Genomic DNA, 16,410 nt, shown 5'->3' on the forward strand with positions numbered 1-16,410 from the left:
TTTAGCTTTGGGCTTCATTAGTGATTAGACAGGGGCTTCCTGAAACAATTGGAATCAAGTCTCTCAGTCTATGTGGAGTGGTTTTGTTGTTCTATATATGTTGGGCTACATTTTCAGTGCTAGGGAAGATTATGACTCTGTCCTCGCCTTTACTTCCTCAGGGTCAGCAGAAGAGAAAGTTTAGATGCTTGTCATGTTTTTTTTTTTTTTTTTTAGCATAATCATAGCCCTCAGCATGTGTATTATCATTATTCTGAAAAAATGTCTTGGGGCTTTTCAAAGCTCCTATGGGCTCCTTATTCCCCAGCTTTTCCTTTTAAAGTTTTTTGCCCATTTTATTGTTATCCCCAATTGTTATCTACTCCTGCAGGCAGCCACAAAGTTAAACAATTGACTATAAATCTTTTTTTGACAAATGCTCCTGAGGAAAAGGCTTTCCGTACTGGTGAGCTCTGAGTCATATCAGGTGAAGTCAGCCTTGCAATTGGCTCTTCCTGGGAACCAGTAGATGGGTCAAATACTGACAATTCTTTGGGAATGAGGCTTTGAAATATTTCCAACCTTATTCTGCCCCCTCCAGTCGGCTGGTTTCCCTGGCGATTGACGACTATTGATTTTCAGGCTACTGTGGTGCTGAAAAAAAGAAGGATTGAAATAGGACAAACTTTCCATTCTCACCAATATTCAGCCATTGTTTATTGGGTATTTCTCCCCAGATTGCTGCTCTGGCTAATTTCCAAAATTCTAAAAGAATCGATTCTGACAATATTTGCCACTTTTCTCATCACTTTTATGAGGGAGAAAATTCTCAGGGACTCTTTCCCCACCATTTTGCTGATAGCACTCATAGTATTCTTCAAAACAGGTGGTATTCAGGATAAATTATTGACTTGTATATGAAATCTCAATTATTTTGTAGGTTCTTGCCATGTGATCTCTCATGTATATAATATTGCAATAGTTTATCAGAAAAATAATGGTAATAACTGTAAGGAGTTGCTGGATCGTAAGTACTCATCTGGCATAAAAGCAATCTGTCAAGTTTGCACAAGTCCCATTTCCTCCCTTGGGTTTCATTATTGCAACCCAGTTGACCAGTTCACCATCAGTAATAATAGGAATAACTAAAACCATGGCTACAAAAGATGTGATCATAAAATTCCTGCCCTAACAGCACTAAGGATGAAAAAAGAAAATTGGTTTAACACATAAAAGCAATTAAGACAAGGGAAGATGAGGGGTGGTTCCAAATTAGTCCTCTTACTTCCACCCCAACCCCACAGGGCAAAGAATGACAGGGAAGCATAATTACTTCTTGCTAGAAGCTTGTCCAGGGCAGCAGCTTTCAAGGACTGGCTGGTTTTATGCCCTGGGTATATACACTGAAGGATGTTTATTTGCTTTTGGGAGAGAAATGCCCAGATAGACTAAAATAAAGAATGATGTCACATATTGTTAATGTTGTGAAAAATATATATGGATTTATTTTTGTGCATGTGTTTGTGTGCGATCTTGGGGATTGAATCCAATGGTATTCTACCTCTGAGCTACACCCCTTAGCCCTATTTTATGTTTATTTGGAAACGATCTCTTTGAGTTGCTAAGACTGGTATCAGATCTGCAATCTTCTTGTATCAGTCTCCCAAGTATTGGGATTACAAGCCAGTACTACCCCACCTGGCTTCTTTTTTTATACTTTACATTTTAGCTTGAGATTTTTAAACAGAGTGAGATTCACAATCTTCCATATCATCCAATATCAAGTTACAATTGGAAACAGTCAATTTTCATCATATAATTTGGTAGCACCTGAATGTTTTTAAACATATGCGCAGTATTTTAAACTTTATAAAATATGGTCAAATTGTTTTATATTATTAAAATCATAATCATGGATTATGATGGATATAATAATCATAGATATAATCCTACACTTCATGGGTACTCTAACTATAGCTTAGAGACCATAAAATTACAAGATGAAGATTCAAGACCAGGTTTTCTGATTATTTATTTGGTGCATTCTTCCTGCTCATAGTCTTAATCATATCAAAGAATCAAGAATTTACCAGAGTTTCAACTTTCCTCTTTGCTTTATGGGCAGATATTTTTTTAAATCCATAAAGCATTTGATTCCTATGTTTTCAGAAATGATATGTGACCCTTTACTTGGCTTAGCCAGAATGTTTGCAACTCTGTTTCAAGCTCTTTTGTGAGCACAGTGGGACAGAGCACTTTGATAAGCAAAATGTCTTTCTCCAGGATGGCACTTCTGACGGCGTGCCTAGAGATAAAAGATAGAATGACCCCATAGTGTTCCATCATGTCCCCCTCACACAATGACGATAAATAAAAATAAATTTTAGAAAAGAAAAGAGAAATTGCCAATTTTTTTTTTCTGCAGGGAAAGGACTGCTTGGAGAATTTGAACGATGTAAGCTTGTCTGCAAGCTTTAAGGATGAAAGGCTTCACTTATTACCCATTAGCCTCATAGCATGATGAGATCCTGAGTGTGCGTCCCCACTTCAAAGGGTCACTAGAATAGGGCTTCCAGGAAAGACTGCCTAGTAGATTTTGTGTGACAGAGATGCAGCTGTATCCAGAGTCATCCTTCAATATACTTGTAGATTGCTGCAACTTTTAGTCTTCATCAAACTTGTTTAGGTAATTTCTAAATCTTTACACTTCTAGGTCCCTCTTATAAATTCCTGTATAAGATGTTAGGTATTTTCTACCATTTTTCAGGTCTAATTTGGATTTCTTAGGATTAGACCATTGATCTCCTCTTTCCTAAAGATACATTAGACCATTGATCTCCTCTTTCCTAAAGATAGATGTTTATCACTTCAGTAATCAAAAGGTAAAGGTGTGTTTGAGGTTCCAGTTCTGGAAACCAATCATGCTTTGCCTACGGCCCATCTTGATGCTGAGACAGTTGCCTACAAAAGTCAGACTTGTGCCCTGGATAATCATCAGGAATGTCACTTTCTGAGTTCAATGCTTTGGCACTCCCACAAAGAGAAAGGACAATGCATAGAGCCCTGTGTGGGGTGGTAAATAATGTGTAATTATTTGAAAATTAGCCTTAAGGCAAGGAAGCACCAACATCTCCTATTAGTTCTGTTTACCAGGGGAATACTTTCTAGATAATTGGGTATTTCCCAAGGAAATTATTTTTTTATCATTGTCATTCCCAGAATGATGATTCTAAAATTTGTGCTTAATGTTTTCTTTAATATTTAAACCATAAACCATAAATAGTGCCATTTGAGTTTTTAATCTTATTCACTGCAGCAGAGACCAAAAATTGCATCCATTTTCAGTGATAGGGAGAAGGTCAGAGTTGAGAGAATATTCTTACTTCAATCCCTCGTGGAGAGTTTGCATAAAACCAACCATTAGGAGTGAAATTGGCCACTGTTCCAAATTATTCTTTTCTGCTTCTAAAGCAAAGTTGGCTTTCTTCCTAAGACACATGAGAGCCAACTGGCCTGGTTACTCTCTCAGGGGGTCAACTTCACATTTCTTTACTCTGTGCAATTCCTTTGGGTAAAGAGATCAAAGAGTTTTCTATTTCTAACTTCTGTATTTACCTGTGTTTGAAAATTAATCATCACTGTTCAACATCTAGTTTTCTCCAATTCATATATAAATACATATATATAATTGTATATGTGTGTGCATGCATGTGTGTATATATTTCCATTCCTATATTATCTGTTCTTCAGATAATGCAAAATTGCTTTCACACCATCTTTACTTTTCTACAATTATCAGCACACCTGCGCACATGTGCGTGCACACACACATGCATGCATGCACCCACATCAGGAATAAGCATGCATACACACAGTTATCAGTTAAATGTCCTCGTAAATGTCCCACGAAGTCTGTATTGAAAAGGAAAGTTACTCAGTTACTCTCACATTCTTGCATTCTAATATTAATTAAATATTACATTTTAAGGCCTTGAACTGAAAAAAGTGTATATTAGACAAACTCTCAAGAAAAACAACCAAAAAACAAAGGTTATGTGTTTTGTAAGTTATATGATCATATCCAAAGTTTTAAAGGATTTATTAAACATAGTTTTGCAGTTTTTAAATTCTAAAATTACCTCTAACTGCTAAGCTAACTAGAATATGAATAATATTTTAACAAATTCTGATATATCTTCTGTCTAATCCCTGTGGAATTTCTACTTTCTTTCCATCTTTTTCACAGTCACTAAATATTTTGGAATAATTTTACTTCATATCTTCTCATAAAAAGAAGAATGAAGCATAAATATATGATATATTATCACTCTTATTTTTACTGATAATTATTTGCACACATGGTTTCTTGTAATGGTAGAAAGAGAACGGTAAAATGTGTCAGTGTTAATTTTACCTGAATCGTTCGCTCCTATAAAACATCAGTGCTTAAAAAAATCTATATCCTTGAGTTAATAAATAAATAAATTAATTAAGGAATTCTTCCACCCTTTATGGTCCACTGAAAACCTTTCTCAGGGACCAGACTGAGAGAAGACTCCGCCTCTAGGTTCTGAGGACACTCACAAGACTTGCTGATAATCCCATAGTGATCTGTGACAAGGCCAAACATAGATCTTTCTTTTTCATGAACTAGCTAAAAAGGCCAGACACAGACCCACCAAGTTCTTCCTTCTTATCTCACAAATGATCACCTGAGATTACAACTGCCCTTCCCAAAGAAACTAGCCACACCTGACGTGAACACTTCCTGTCTAGCCAACTGAATGAAACTTTACTGACTGACAACCACCTTGACAGTAAATCACCTCAGTTTCTCCCCATGAGAGTTACAACCACCTTGCTGAGGCATTCTGATCTTCAGATCTGGGACATTTCTGTGGTAGCCTGAATAAAATCAATTTTCTTACTTGTTCTGTTATACTTTGACATCAGTAATGCTGAACAACTCTACAACTCTTAAGAAGCTACTCAGATAATTCTGAACAAAACTCTGGAGCCAGTTGATAATTTAATCACCAAGCAGTCCTTAAATAAATCTTCTAAACTAGACATGGTAGTACATGTTTGTAACCCCATCACTTGGAAGGCTGAACAAGAAAACCCCAGGTAAGAAGCCAGTCTCAGCAAGTTGTTGAGGCCATGTTTCAAAATAAAAAATAGAATAAAATAGGGCTGGAGGTTTATCTCAGAGGTAGAAGGATCCTGGGCCCCAGCCAAAGTACCACATACACACAAAAAATTCTTGCTATTGCTCTGTGGTTTTTGCCTTCAGCACTGTACATTGGGCTAGTGACATGCACACTTGAATAATCAAGTCCAAAAATGCTCATTTGTGCCTTTGTTCATTTGTTTATAACAGAGAATCATCCTCCACCATACTGTAAAAGTCTCAAAAGCAGGAAAAAGAATGGCTTTTCTAAGTCTTCACAATTCCTTGGAGTATTTGCCTCACAAGAGTGGGCAAGGTTAGTCCTCTTTAGTTCAATTGATATTTTTCCCAAATAAAAGTAGATAGTATTTTCTTTTCTTTCTCAATTTAAAAGCACCCAGCAAGTTTTGCTTTCTTAAAATTCCTTTTCTTATTGATAACAGATGGGGCAAATCTGCTATACGCTATTAATACTTACTCTCCTCAGTAATTTTATGGGTTTTCTTTGAGAAGGCCATGATGATGGTGGGTGGAAAATAAGAGACGAGATGAATCAACATTCATCACCTGGGGCTCTGAAGTCACTGCTTTTTCATGCCCCCACTTTGTTTGTCCTGAAGGTCACAGACCTCGAAGGTCCATTTTGTGAAGAGCTACATTGCAAATGCCAAACTCCTGTCACTACCTCCTGCAAACCTCACAGGAAGAGGGCTCCTTAGATGATGCTTTTATTCATCAAATTTGTGATACTACAATGAAACACCAGAAGAAAGTAACTTAATGAAGAAAATGGTTTACTTAGCTCATTGTTTGTGGAGTTAAGCCCAAGATCAGGCAGTCTCATTGATTTGGGTCTCTAGTGACAGCTTAGAACTGCAATGGCAGGATTGAGTGGTAGAATCAGCAGTCATGTCTCAGTCCGGGAACAGAAAGAGACTAGGGACTCATAGTTGCCTTTTAAGGGCACATCCTCAATGACCTAACGACCTCCCATTAGGCTCCACCTCCTATGGTCCACAACTCCTCCTGAAACCAACGCTAGGGTGACCAAGCCTTTACATATAAACCTAGGCAAGCAATGGAATTGCACATCAGTGATAGTAATACCTCACAGAGACAATGTGTATTTTCATTAAATAGTCATTGTTAATTCTTTTGAGATGCTTATCATTTGCTAGCCACAGCAATGGGCATATCACATCTGACATTTTTTTGACGGCATAACAACCTGGTGAAAGACAGATTTAAGACTGACTCCAACATCTCTAGTCTTTCTCTGTGACTGGTGATTGATCTATATCAAAAATAAATTCCTGGACCCAATACGCAAAATAAGAGATAGATAGCAAAACACAGAAAGCCTCTAGAAGCTACCAATAATGCTCAGAAGAGATCATGAGTGGGGAGGGGAAACTCTAAGCTCTCACTTCTATGCCGCTATTTTATTAGATAAGGTAAGAAGCACTTTGATACAGTGGCCTGAGGTCTCAGGGTTGGCACCAAAGCTTTCTCTTTGGGTTTCTCTGAACAGCACAGTAGGAGTATCTGTGGTATAGACATAAAGTAAACCAGTAAGGAATTGCTAGAAATTATGTTTGTTTTCTCCCATAGAGTGTTATGAAGGTTTCATCCCCAAATCTAAGAAAGCAGAATGTGGATTTCCAGAAAACACCGGTGAGATGAAGCCAATGTGTTATTTATACAAACATGAAATCACATCAACTCTTTCTGAATGCAGCTGTATTTCACTGCCTTTCTTAGAAATAATAAAGCTTGAGACAAAGATGTTTTCCCCTCACTACAAAAAAAGCATTTCAGAGAGGCGGCATTGCATTTCCTCTGTGCTTGCCACTTGTCTCCCTTTCACCAGAGTTAGGGGTGGTGAAAAGCTTGGGAACGGTTTAGTGAAATCCTGATTGTGATCCAGTGGGAAGAAAAGAGACTGTGAACGTGCCACCTCTGTTTCCTACTATGCTGAAAAGATATTTTCTTGAGTCTTTCCAAAGCACTGCATCCTATGAGGAAGTGTGATTTGTGAATTGTCAAGGTAAGCTTCCATTTACTAGCTTTCCAGCTATAAGTAATAACAATAAGATTAAATCAAAGCAGTCGAAGTATACAGCATAATGATCAGAGAAAAAGCATAGGACTGACCAGTTTTAATGAAGATAAAAGGGACAGAAAGGCAAAAATACTGACAAAGAGATGCAAAACTAACGAGACACGCAGCAATGGCAATGCTGAGTACCAAGGATAAAGTACTCATGCCGGTACCTCAAAGATCGAGTTCAATGTAGATTGAATTCAGTGTAAAAAGCATCACATAGAAACCTGACTCTGACCCTGACATGCTTCCACACTGACTTTCCAGTCCTTTTTCTAGTTCTGCTTCTCCTGTGCACTTACCCTGCCATCCATCCGGATCCTATGGTTGCAGAATGGTCTCAGACGTTAGGGAGGGTAAATACTTTAAGTACAGCTCACTTCAGGCAGCTCCTTGACTGGAGGTCTCTGAAGCATGTGTGTCTACCCCAATCCAATGAGGTGCTTCCAAACACTAGGGGTCCATTCTGAGCTCTCCAGGATTCCCTATGAGTCCTCCCCTCACTCTGTGAGCTCCTCCCTCTTTGAACTCAGAGTACAGCCTCTGCTACGGAAAACACCTTCACAAAAGTCCTCTCTTCAACCACCCAGTCCTTAGCTAACCTATTTTGAAAATTAGAGATTATCTTCTGGCAACTCCTGCTGAAGTTTCATATCTATTTTTTCTTAGTGCCTCATTCAAAACTTCTAATTCCACATCCAGCTATAGAATAGTCAGCATTTCTTAATTTATGATGGTGCAGTTTGGTGATGTTCAGAATACTTGTCTTAGAATATTGTTACAATAATCTTTTGTGGCTTGGATACATTTAGAAGTAAACTTCTTCACCTTTCCATCTTGTCTTTTTCTCTGTATACCATTTGTTCATTTTATTTATGCTATTGGGTTGTTAGTCACAAATTCTTAAAGTGAAGATGTTACAAACAGTGTCATCTATTTGCGGATGTCTAGTGCATTTTTCATTGATCTTATACAGAAGGATTCCAATAACACACACACACACACACACACACACACACACACGTTACTTGTCGAAAATAAGGAAGAAAAAATGTATTTTTTTTCTAAAAGGTCACCATGAACCTGGGGTGTAGCCAATGCTTATAATCCCAGGACTTGGCAGATCAAGACAGGAGAATCTCAACTTTGAGGCCAGCCTCAGCGACATACTGAGACCCTCAATAGCCTAGTAATAAATAAATAAATAAAATAAATAAAGGCTTGCAGTATATCACAAAGGTAGAATGACCCTGGGTTTAATTCCCAGTACAAGAAAAAAAGCCACCATCATGACTACAAAATTGATAACTTTCTGTGTATGTGTGTTGGGGGCTGTTTTTGAATCTGCGATCCTCCGATCTCAGTAGTGGTCTAAACCAAGAGAGAATAATAAATTAGGCAATAATAATATGGAAAAAGGTGCATTTTATCTTTTGTGCTTTTACTCTGTGAAATCTGTCCAGGCATTACACTGCCTATACATATGAGTTTGGTGGATATTATAAGAATACTAGAATTTTGCAAAACAGACTGATTTCTACAGTGAGTGTACTACCCAGAAAACCCACAATTAATAGAAGAGCTTTCTAGTACCTTACCAAGGTCTCATAGCTTTGAAGAAGAAAGTAAATTGATCAGAGATATTACTTTGGGGAACATTAAATCAAATAGCTGTACTGGTATTAGAGACAAAGGTCCAGTGCAATCATGCTAAGTAGGCATGTCCTCTGTAGTCCAAAATAGTTCTTCTCACTTCAGGATGTATAATTTATCTCTTCTGTTTGTTTGCTGCCAGTCTCTCCACTAAAATAAAAGCTCCATGAAGGTACAGAATTTTATTTTCTGCTGTATCTTCCACACTGAACACCTCCTTCTTGAAAGGTCTCGAATGAGCTGAGAAAAAAATATGAAAGTATGGGAAGGCAGATTTTCTGCTCAATGATAAATGTCTTTAAGTTATATATATTGTTGGGAGGCTGGGTCATGTTCCGGAGGAAGTGAAACCGTATGCAGTTCTCCTTTTGGAACTAAATGACTTTTGGGCTCGGACATTTGAAGGGCTGAAAGATTGTATATATTTGGCTAATAAGGTCACTTCTAGCCCTGTGCTCCTAAACATGGGCTTTTATCAAAGAATTTTCAATGATGAAGGCCCAGAATAACCATATTGTAAAGATACAAAGTAAATGACTTTCCATCATTTACTTGAAGGAAAGGCGGAGCTTTAACTTGAATCCTTCACTATCAGAAGCCCAGCGCTTGTACTCTAGTGTTCTCCTATGAGTTGTACATTAGCAGAATGAGGCTCTTCCTTAGCCCAGGTCTGACTAACTGGCAGCTCATTAGCAGGGAGAAGGGCTACCACTTGTCCTTGACTCAGCTGTGGACAATCCTTCCCCAATTCCAGTTCCTGTGCTTACCACCTGCTACCAGAAGCCTCACAGTCAAACTGCAAGTTAATGCTGTTTATACCAGCCAAATGTTCTCAGATGGGCTCGTGCAACCCACTACCTAAATGAAAACTATCAAAGCAACAGACTTTGATATCTAGTGGTGATGCCTGGTAAGAGCAGCTAATAGGTAGCTGAGTGTGGTGGTTTGGGATCTGGGAGAAAATGTACTCAACAGGGAGCCGTGAATATTAGCTGATAACGCCAAGTGGAAATGAGTAGTGGAGGGAATTTGGAAAGGCAGATGAAGAGGCTTTGGGAAGCACCCAGGGGGCATGGAAGTGAATACTGTGAAACTGTGGTTTCAGCAAAGGGAACATTTGCCCAGCTGCAGCATTAAAGCACCCCTCTTTGTATACTGGATTTATTCCAGTGAGCAAGGAAGGCAGGAGAGACCATAGGAATACTGGGAGGAACTGTGAGAACTAGGAGTGTTCTGGAAAAGTAACTTTCTGTCTCCAGTAGTTGACAGCAGTCTCTAGTGTAATGTAGGGAAGCTTTGGTTTTCTATATAAGAAAGGCTGAGGGTAAATGCCCAGCATCCACAAAAGGTATGGGTCTATTTTTACTTTAAAGAGTTATGCCTTAGAAATCTGATGTACGTGGAATCAAGGGCTTGCAATTTTTTTTTTTTCACTTGCATTTTTTTTTTTTTTTTGGCAGAGTGGAACCCAGGGCCATTCTACCTCCGAGCTACACCCCCAGCCCTATTTTTTATTCTTTCCTTTTTCTTTTTGGTGGTACTGAGGGTGGAACCAGGGGCTTTCCACCTCCTGGCTATACTCCTAGACTATATATATATATATATATATATATATATATATAATTTGGAAACAGGGTCTAAGTTGTGGAGGGCCTCAATAAGTAGCTAAGGCTGTCAGCGAACCGAGATCCTCCCATCTCAGCCTCCCCAATGCTGAGATTACAAGAGTGCGCCACCACATTCGGCTTTCCACTGCAATTTTTGGAATCATAATCCAGCAACTACTGGATTAGGGCATGCTCTATCAAACTAAATATCTAACATTTTCCCATGGGGGGGGATCTCATTGTTATAGCTGAAAGAGGTGATGATGGTCACATTGGTGCCGTCAAAAATAATTTATTAACTGTTTATGCACCAATCCCCAGGGGCTTTTTGTTTTCAAACACCCTCTGCTCTATTTCCTGAGTACCATTCGCCTCCTCGCCCGTGAGTAAAATGGATTCCTTAAAAACTTCATCTTTGTTGAGAGAGATTACAGGGCAAGAGAATTGTCTCCATCATCCACTCCAGACAGCGCTGGGGAGGTGTGTTAAGGCTGCCATCCTCAACCTCTCATTCTTGGCATTTGCAAATTAAAAAACAAAAACAAAAACATGTTTTTGGTTTCCTCTTTAGAAATCTGAGGAGAGTTGGCAGAGAGGTTTTGCACAATCAGCATAGACGTGCTGACACCACTCTTGACGGTTCGTTCATCTCTGTACTGCCAGGTCCCCCAGCTGGACCACATTGCACTGAGATGCAGGCACACAGGTGCCTACGACCCGAGGGTAGAAACCGGCAAAACAACGGCATTTGCGGTAATCAGTCCCAATCCTTTTACACCTTTCCTCTCATGAGCGCTTGCCTTGCGACGTGTGTACCTGTGTGTGCCTCTACATTTAAGGACAAGACTTTTTTTTTTAATGGTAAGTTATAAATGGCTGGGAGAGATGTCAGGTCTGATTACACAGATGTCGGTCTTCAGCCTCAGGAGCATCGCTCTCAGGACTCAGGGCTGAGGCGGCTCCTGCCTCCCGCCGCGCCCGGGGCGGGCGGCCGCGCGCTGGGCCCCCTCCCCCGGCCCACGCCCCCGCCGCTCCCCGCAGCGCCAGTCTCTGACCCCCAAGGATCTGCACCGGAGAGCCGCTCACATCAGTCGGAACTGCTTTTTGCCACACATCGCCAACGGGGGTTTGCCTGGATCATTTATTTATCTTGTGTGCATTAAGAAACCACCATTAGGTGCTGGTGGGCGGCGCCACGCTGCCCCAGCCCAGCGGGTCCGCGGCGATCCGCACACACCGGCCTCCAGCCGCCTTCGCCGGGATCCGCGCCGCGGGCTGCGGCTCCGCACTCCGCTCGCGGGGCGCCGGGCGTGATCCCCCCGCTCCGCCGGCCGCCGCGCCGCTCCCGCGCGTCCTGCGGTCCGGCCGGAGTTGGACTCTGGGCGGCGGCGGCGCGGGGCCGCGGGCGGCGGGGCGAGGCGAGCCGGCCGTCGCCCTCCGCGCCGCGCTCGGATTGGTCTCCGGCGGGCAGAGCCGGCGAGGGTTGGCTGCGGGCCGACTGAAGAACAGGTGCACTCGCCGCCCGGGCTCCGAGCAGCCGCGAGGGACGCGGCGCGCCGGGCGGGCGAGGGCGGCCGGGCGGCCCCCTGTGTCGGAATGCGGCTGGCCGGCGCCGCGCACCCCGCGGCCGGGCGGCTGGGCTCCTAGGGCGGCGCGACCGGGCGCCCCAGGGAGCGGGCGGGCGCCGCGCCCCGAGGATGCCGGCTCGGCTGGAGCGCAAGCAGGAGGCGGGCAGCCTCAGCCTCAGCCTCAGCCTCAGCATCAGCACCAGCATCAGCATCAGCATCAGCAGCATCCGCGGCAGCGGGCGCGGGGTCTCGGCGCGCAGGAGGCCGCTAGGTGGGCTGCAGACGCGCCCCGCCGCTCCCTGACCGGCCCGCGGCGCCGGGGGCCCGCTCGCCCCTCTCGCGCGCCGCGCGCCCCTCCCCCTCCCCCGCTCCCCGCCCGCCGCCCGCCTCTCGGGGGGAGGGGCGTGGGGGCAGGGAGCCGATTTGCATGCGGCCGCCGCGGCCGCTGCCTGCGCCCGAGCCCGCCGCCGCCGCCGGAGCCCGCGCCCGCGCCCGGCCCGCGCGGCCCCATGCCTCTGGCGCGGCCCTCGGGGGGCGAAGGTGAAGACCGGCTCCTAGGATGAGTGAAGGGGCGGCCGCTGCCTCGCCACCTGGTGCCGCTTCGGCAGCCGCCGCCTCGGCCGAGGAGGGCACCGCGGCGGCTGCGGCGGCGGCGGCGGCGGCGGGCGGGGGCCCGGACGGCGGCGGCGAAGGGGCGGCCGAGCCCCCCCGGGAGTTACGCTGTAGCGACTGCATCGTGTGGAACCGGCAGCAGACGTGGCTGTGCGTGGTGCCTCTGTTTATCGGCTTCATCGGCCTGGGGCTCAGCCTCATGTTGCTCAAATGGATCGTGGTGGGCTCCGTCAAGGAGTACGTGCCCACCGACCTGGTGGACTCCAAGGGGATGGGCCAGGACCCCTTCTTCCTCTCCAAGCCCAGCTCTTTCCCCAAGGCCATGGAGACCACCACCACGACCACTTCCACCGCGTCCCCCGCCACCCCCTCCGCCGGCGGCGCCGCCTCCTCCAGGACGCCCAACCGGATCAGCACCCGCCTGACCACCATCACGCGGGCGCCCACTCGCTTCCCCGGGCACCGGGTGCCCATCCGGGCCAGCCCGCGCTCCACCACAGCACGGAACACTGCGGCCCCCTCGACGGTCCTGGCCACCACGGCCCCTTTCTTCAGTAGCAGCACGCCGGGCTCCAGACCCCCAGTGCCAGGAAGCCCCAGCACCCAGGCCATGCCCTCCTGGCCCACTGCGGCATATGCTACCTCCTCCTACCTTCACGATTCCACTCCGTCCTGGACCCTGTCCCCCTTTCAGGATGCAGCCGCCTCTTCTTTCTCTTCCTCCCCCTCCTTGTCCACCACCACGGCCGCACCAGAAACTAGCACCAGCCCCAAATTTCGTAAGTAAACACCGTGTCTCAACTGTGATTTACTACTGAGTTTCTTTTCTGCTCCCCTGATGTCTTCTCCCCTGGCCGCCTGTATTCCAGCAAGCCCCCTGCTCCACCCCAGGTTTGGGGCAGAGAGTGTGGGAGAAGATTCAAACTGGTCACAGGGAGGGGGGGTGGCCTGTTCAGGGCCTGAGAGTGGAGTCTGACCGGAGGAGTCCAGGAGGTGGGAAGGGGAGGTAAAGCTTCAAGCTCCGCGGGCTCTACTTCAGCAGGTCCCAAATGAGCGCACAGCGAACTCCTTTCAAAGGGTTAATGCGAGTGCGGTGGCTCCTCACTGCAGACCTGCAGCTCTGAGCTCTGAGCTCTTGGTTCCCGTTCCTTTCCAGGGCTGGGGAGCTAGGGTGGGCCTTCCCATATGCACTGAGCCCTTTCTCAGCCTCCCCCTAGGGAGGAAGGGGGGGGGCACAGGTAAATCGACGGACTTTAAACAAAAAGGGGAAGTTATGTCCATAGGGGGTGACGATTTGATGGAGTCCTTGGTAGATTGTAGCAGAAGATGCTTCCAGCCCAAGTGGGGAACTGGACGGGTTAATTAGGAGAATTAGGAGGCATTGGGGGTGGAAGGGAAAGGAGAAGAGCCCTAGCAAAGGGCTAAACTGATCTCCTCCCAGTCTGCCTGTGGCCATTCCAAGGTGTAGAAATTGATTCTCTGGCCACCTAGAGAGTTAACTAGAAGGAAATATGAAGGAAGCCCTGCAGAGATGCGGCCTCTTGGGTCCTGATGGAGGAGTCCCCCACTCTTCCAAGCCTTTGCTTTTGTTCCTTTCTCAAAGGTGGGGTGAGAACCCCATCTCTTCTCTCGATGTGTCTGAAAAATATAGGTGGGTTGGGACAGAGTTCTCTGCACTGGAGAGGGAGAATAACCAGCCTTCGAAACATGTCACTGTTCTGATGTAGCATGTTGAACCTGGGCTCAATGGGTGCCAATACTGGCCAGTTCAGCCTCTGCATGATAGCTTTCTGTGTTTTGGAGGTGTATGCTTTCTGTTTTTTTTTTTTTTTTTTCCAGTAAATGCTTTAGGTAACTGACTTCCATCACATCCTCTCCCTTTATTCCTAATCTAAAGAATGCCGGGAAACTCCTTTATCTGACTGTGGATCAGGATATGGGAACAGTTTGTGCAACCTGTGAAGGTTATTTAGGACAAACCCCCAGCATGCCAGTTCAACTTCTTTGCAAGGCTCTTCTGCAAAAACTGTCTGGTTATGCTGTCTTGATACTGTATTTCTGCTTGGAGCCCTAACATCTGGGGGAAAGAAAGAGTGCTTACCATTAACTCTTCCGTGCTGGTAGGAAGATGGGTTTGCTTTTAGTCATCTGACCATTTTTCATTCCCCTCACCTGTCCTCTTACCATGGGTGTAACTCAGCCCTTGAAACTTTATTTTCTAAGGATCTTGTGGACTTGTAAGCACGGTCCAGAAAAGAAACTCCTTTATCCTATACTCTGCTATAGAAAAAAAAATAAGAAAAAGGCTAGAGAAGCAATTAGAAGGCAGGAAGGGAAGGGGGTGGAAGGAATCTGCCACAAACCAGAATGGCAGTAGAGCCGGTAACTTGCAGCTAGCTTCTCTCTGCTTTGGTTGAAGCAGTCATTTCTGAGAGCATATTTATTTTCTCAGGAGGTGTTTAGAGACTCCTTTGAGCAAATCTAGCCTGAGTGTTGTAGAGGAATAAAGGCTGTGTGTGTGTGTGTGTGTGTGTGTGCGCGCGTGCCCGCACTTGCATATCCAGTGGAGTCAACGGATTGAAAATAGGTGTCTATCTGAAAGACGCCAGTTTAAAAAAAATAATAATAAAACCTCTTTTGATGCAGTTGGTATGAATAATGGAGTGTGGGTGTACTTCCCAACCTTGTTTGCATGTGTGTGTATGTGTGTGTGCGTGTGTGTGTGGGTACTGCCGCACACAGGTGGGGATATTTTATGTTCTTAATTGATTTCCTCGTGTTCCATCCTCTGGAGGTCTTCAAAGGAAAGCCCAAGGTAATTATTTCTGCCCCTCCATCCTCTCTTTCTACATTCTGTAGAAGGGAATGGCAGCCTGTTTAATAAGTAATGATTATTGACAGGGCTCTCAGCCCCAAGGAAAAGGGGAAAGAATCCATAAATGGTGTCAATGTTCACATAGACATAGAAGTAGTGTTGTTTTATTTGTATCTGAGGTCCAGCTCTTTTTGGGGGTTTATACCTTTCAGAAGTAGTCGAATTAAGCAATAATGTGTAAGTATGCTTATCTAGTGGAAAATGACCTGGTTTGCATACATCAATAAGAAAAATTTTAATGAAAGTTAGATTATGTAGTTTCCATAAAAGGTGAGTTTAAATATGTAGGTTGTGTGGTAAGTTAAAGAAAAGCATAGTTTAATTATTTTTTTCTTTCAGTATTGCAGGATGATTAACAAAAGGAAATACAGATTTTATTTGAGGAATTATGAGCACTGCTCTTGTAGGCTGAATTAGTGCTTGAATAGCTGGAATTCATATTTTTACTTGTTTTGATTATGTCACTAAAGTTCCCAGGAGTGAAATCCTCTTTTCCCTGACTCCCACCTCTGTACTTCAGTAGGTTTTTCTTCTTTGCTTCTTTTTTTTTTTTTTTTTTTTTTCCTTTAAAATGAAAGTCATGGATGCTGTTGTAGCACCTGAGGACAGTTCAGGACGATGTTCTGTTTTTGTGAGACTAACCCAAAAATTATTTAATGGCCAGGGTCTTGGCTCTTGAATTGAACATCTCAAGGCTTAGAGAATAAATGTCTTTTTGTTCATCTTAGGGCAATCGGAAGGATCTTGTCTATAAAGACAGCACAGCTCTTTGGAGTGGAAGAAGCTTGTTCACTGAGAACAGACACTCTTGCTAGTGGATAATAAGGTTTTTGCAAGCAATA

The 16,410-nt window shown here is 44.3% G+C and overlaps 1 protein-coding gene across 5 annotated transcripts in view; it reads left to right on the forward strand.

Moving 5' to 3' along the window:
* Window positions 1-12,640: 12,640 nt before the first annotated feature.
* The window catches only part of NRG3 (neuregulin 3), a gene marked incomplete at both ends in the record, with an annotated part of 1,125,058 nt that continues 1,121,288 nt past the window's right edge, over window positions 12,641-16,410 (forward strand). For all 5 annotated transcript variants that reach the window (XM_080695350.1, XM_080695353.1, XM_080695351.1 and 2 more), the window contains one exon: window positions 12,641-13,472. In XM_080695350.1, coding sequence (XP_080551476.1) covers window positions 12,641-13,472 — 832 coding nt within the window. The remainder of the gene's footprint in view (window positions 13,473-16,410) is intronic.

This window comes from Muscardinus avellanarius (assembly GCF_963383645.1).
Source record: "Muscardinus avellanarius genome assembly, chromosome: 4".
Classification (NCBI taxonomy): domain Eukaryota; kingdom Metazoa; phylum Chordata; class Mammalia; order Rodentia; family Gliridae; genus Muscardinus; species Muscardinus avellanarius.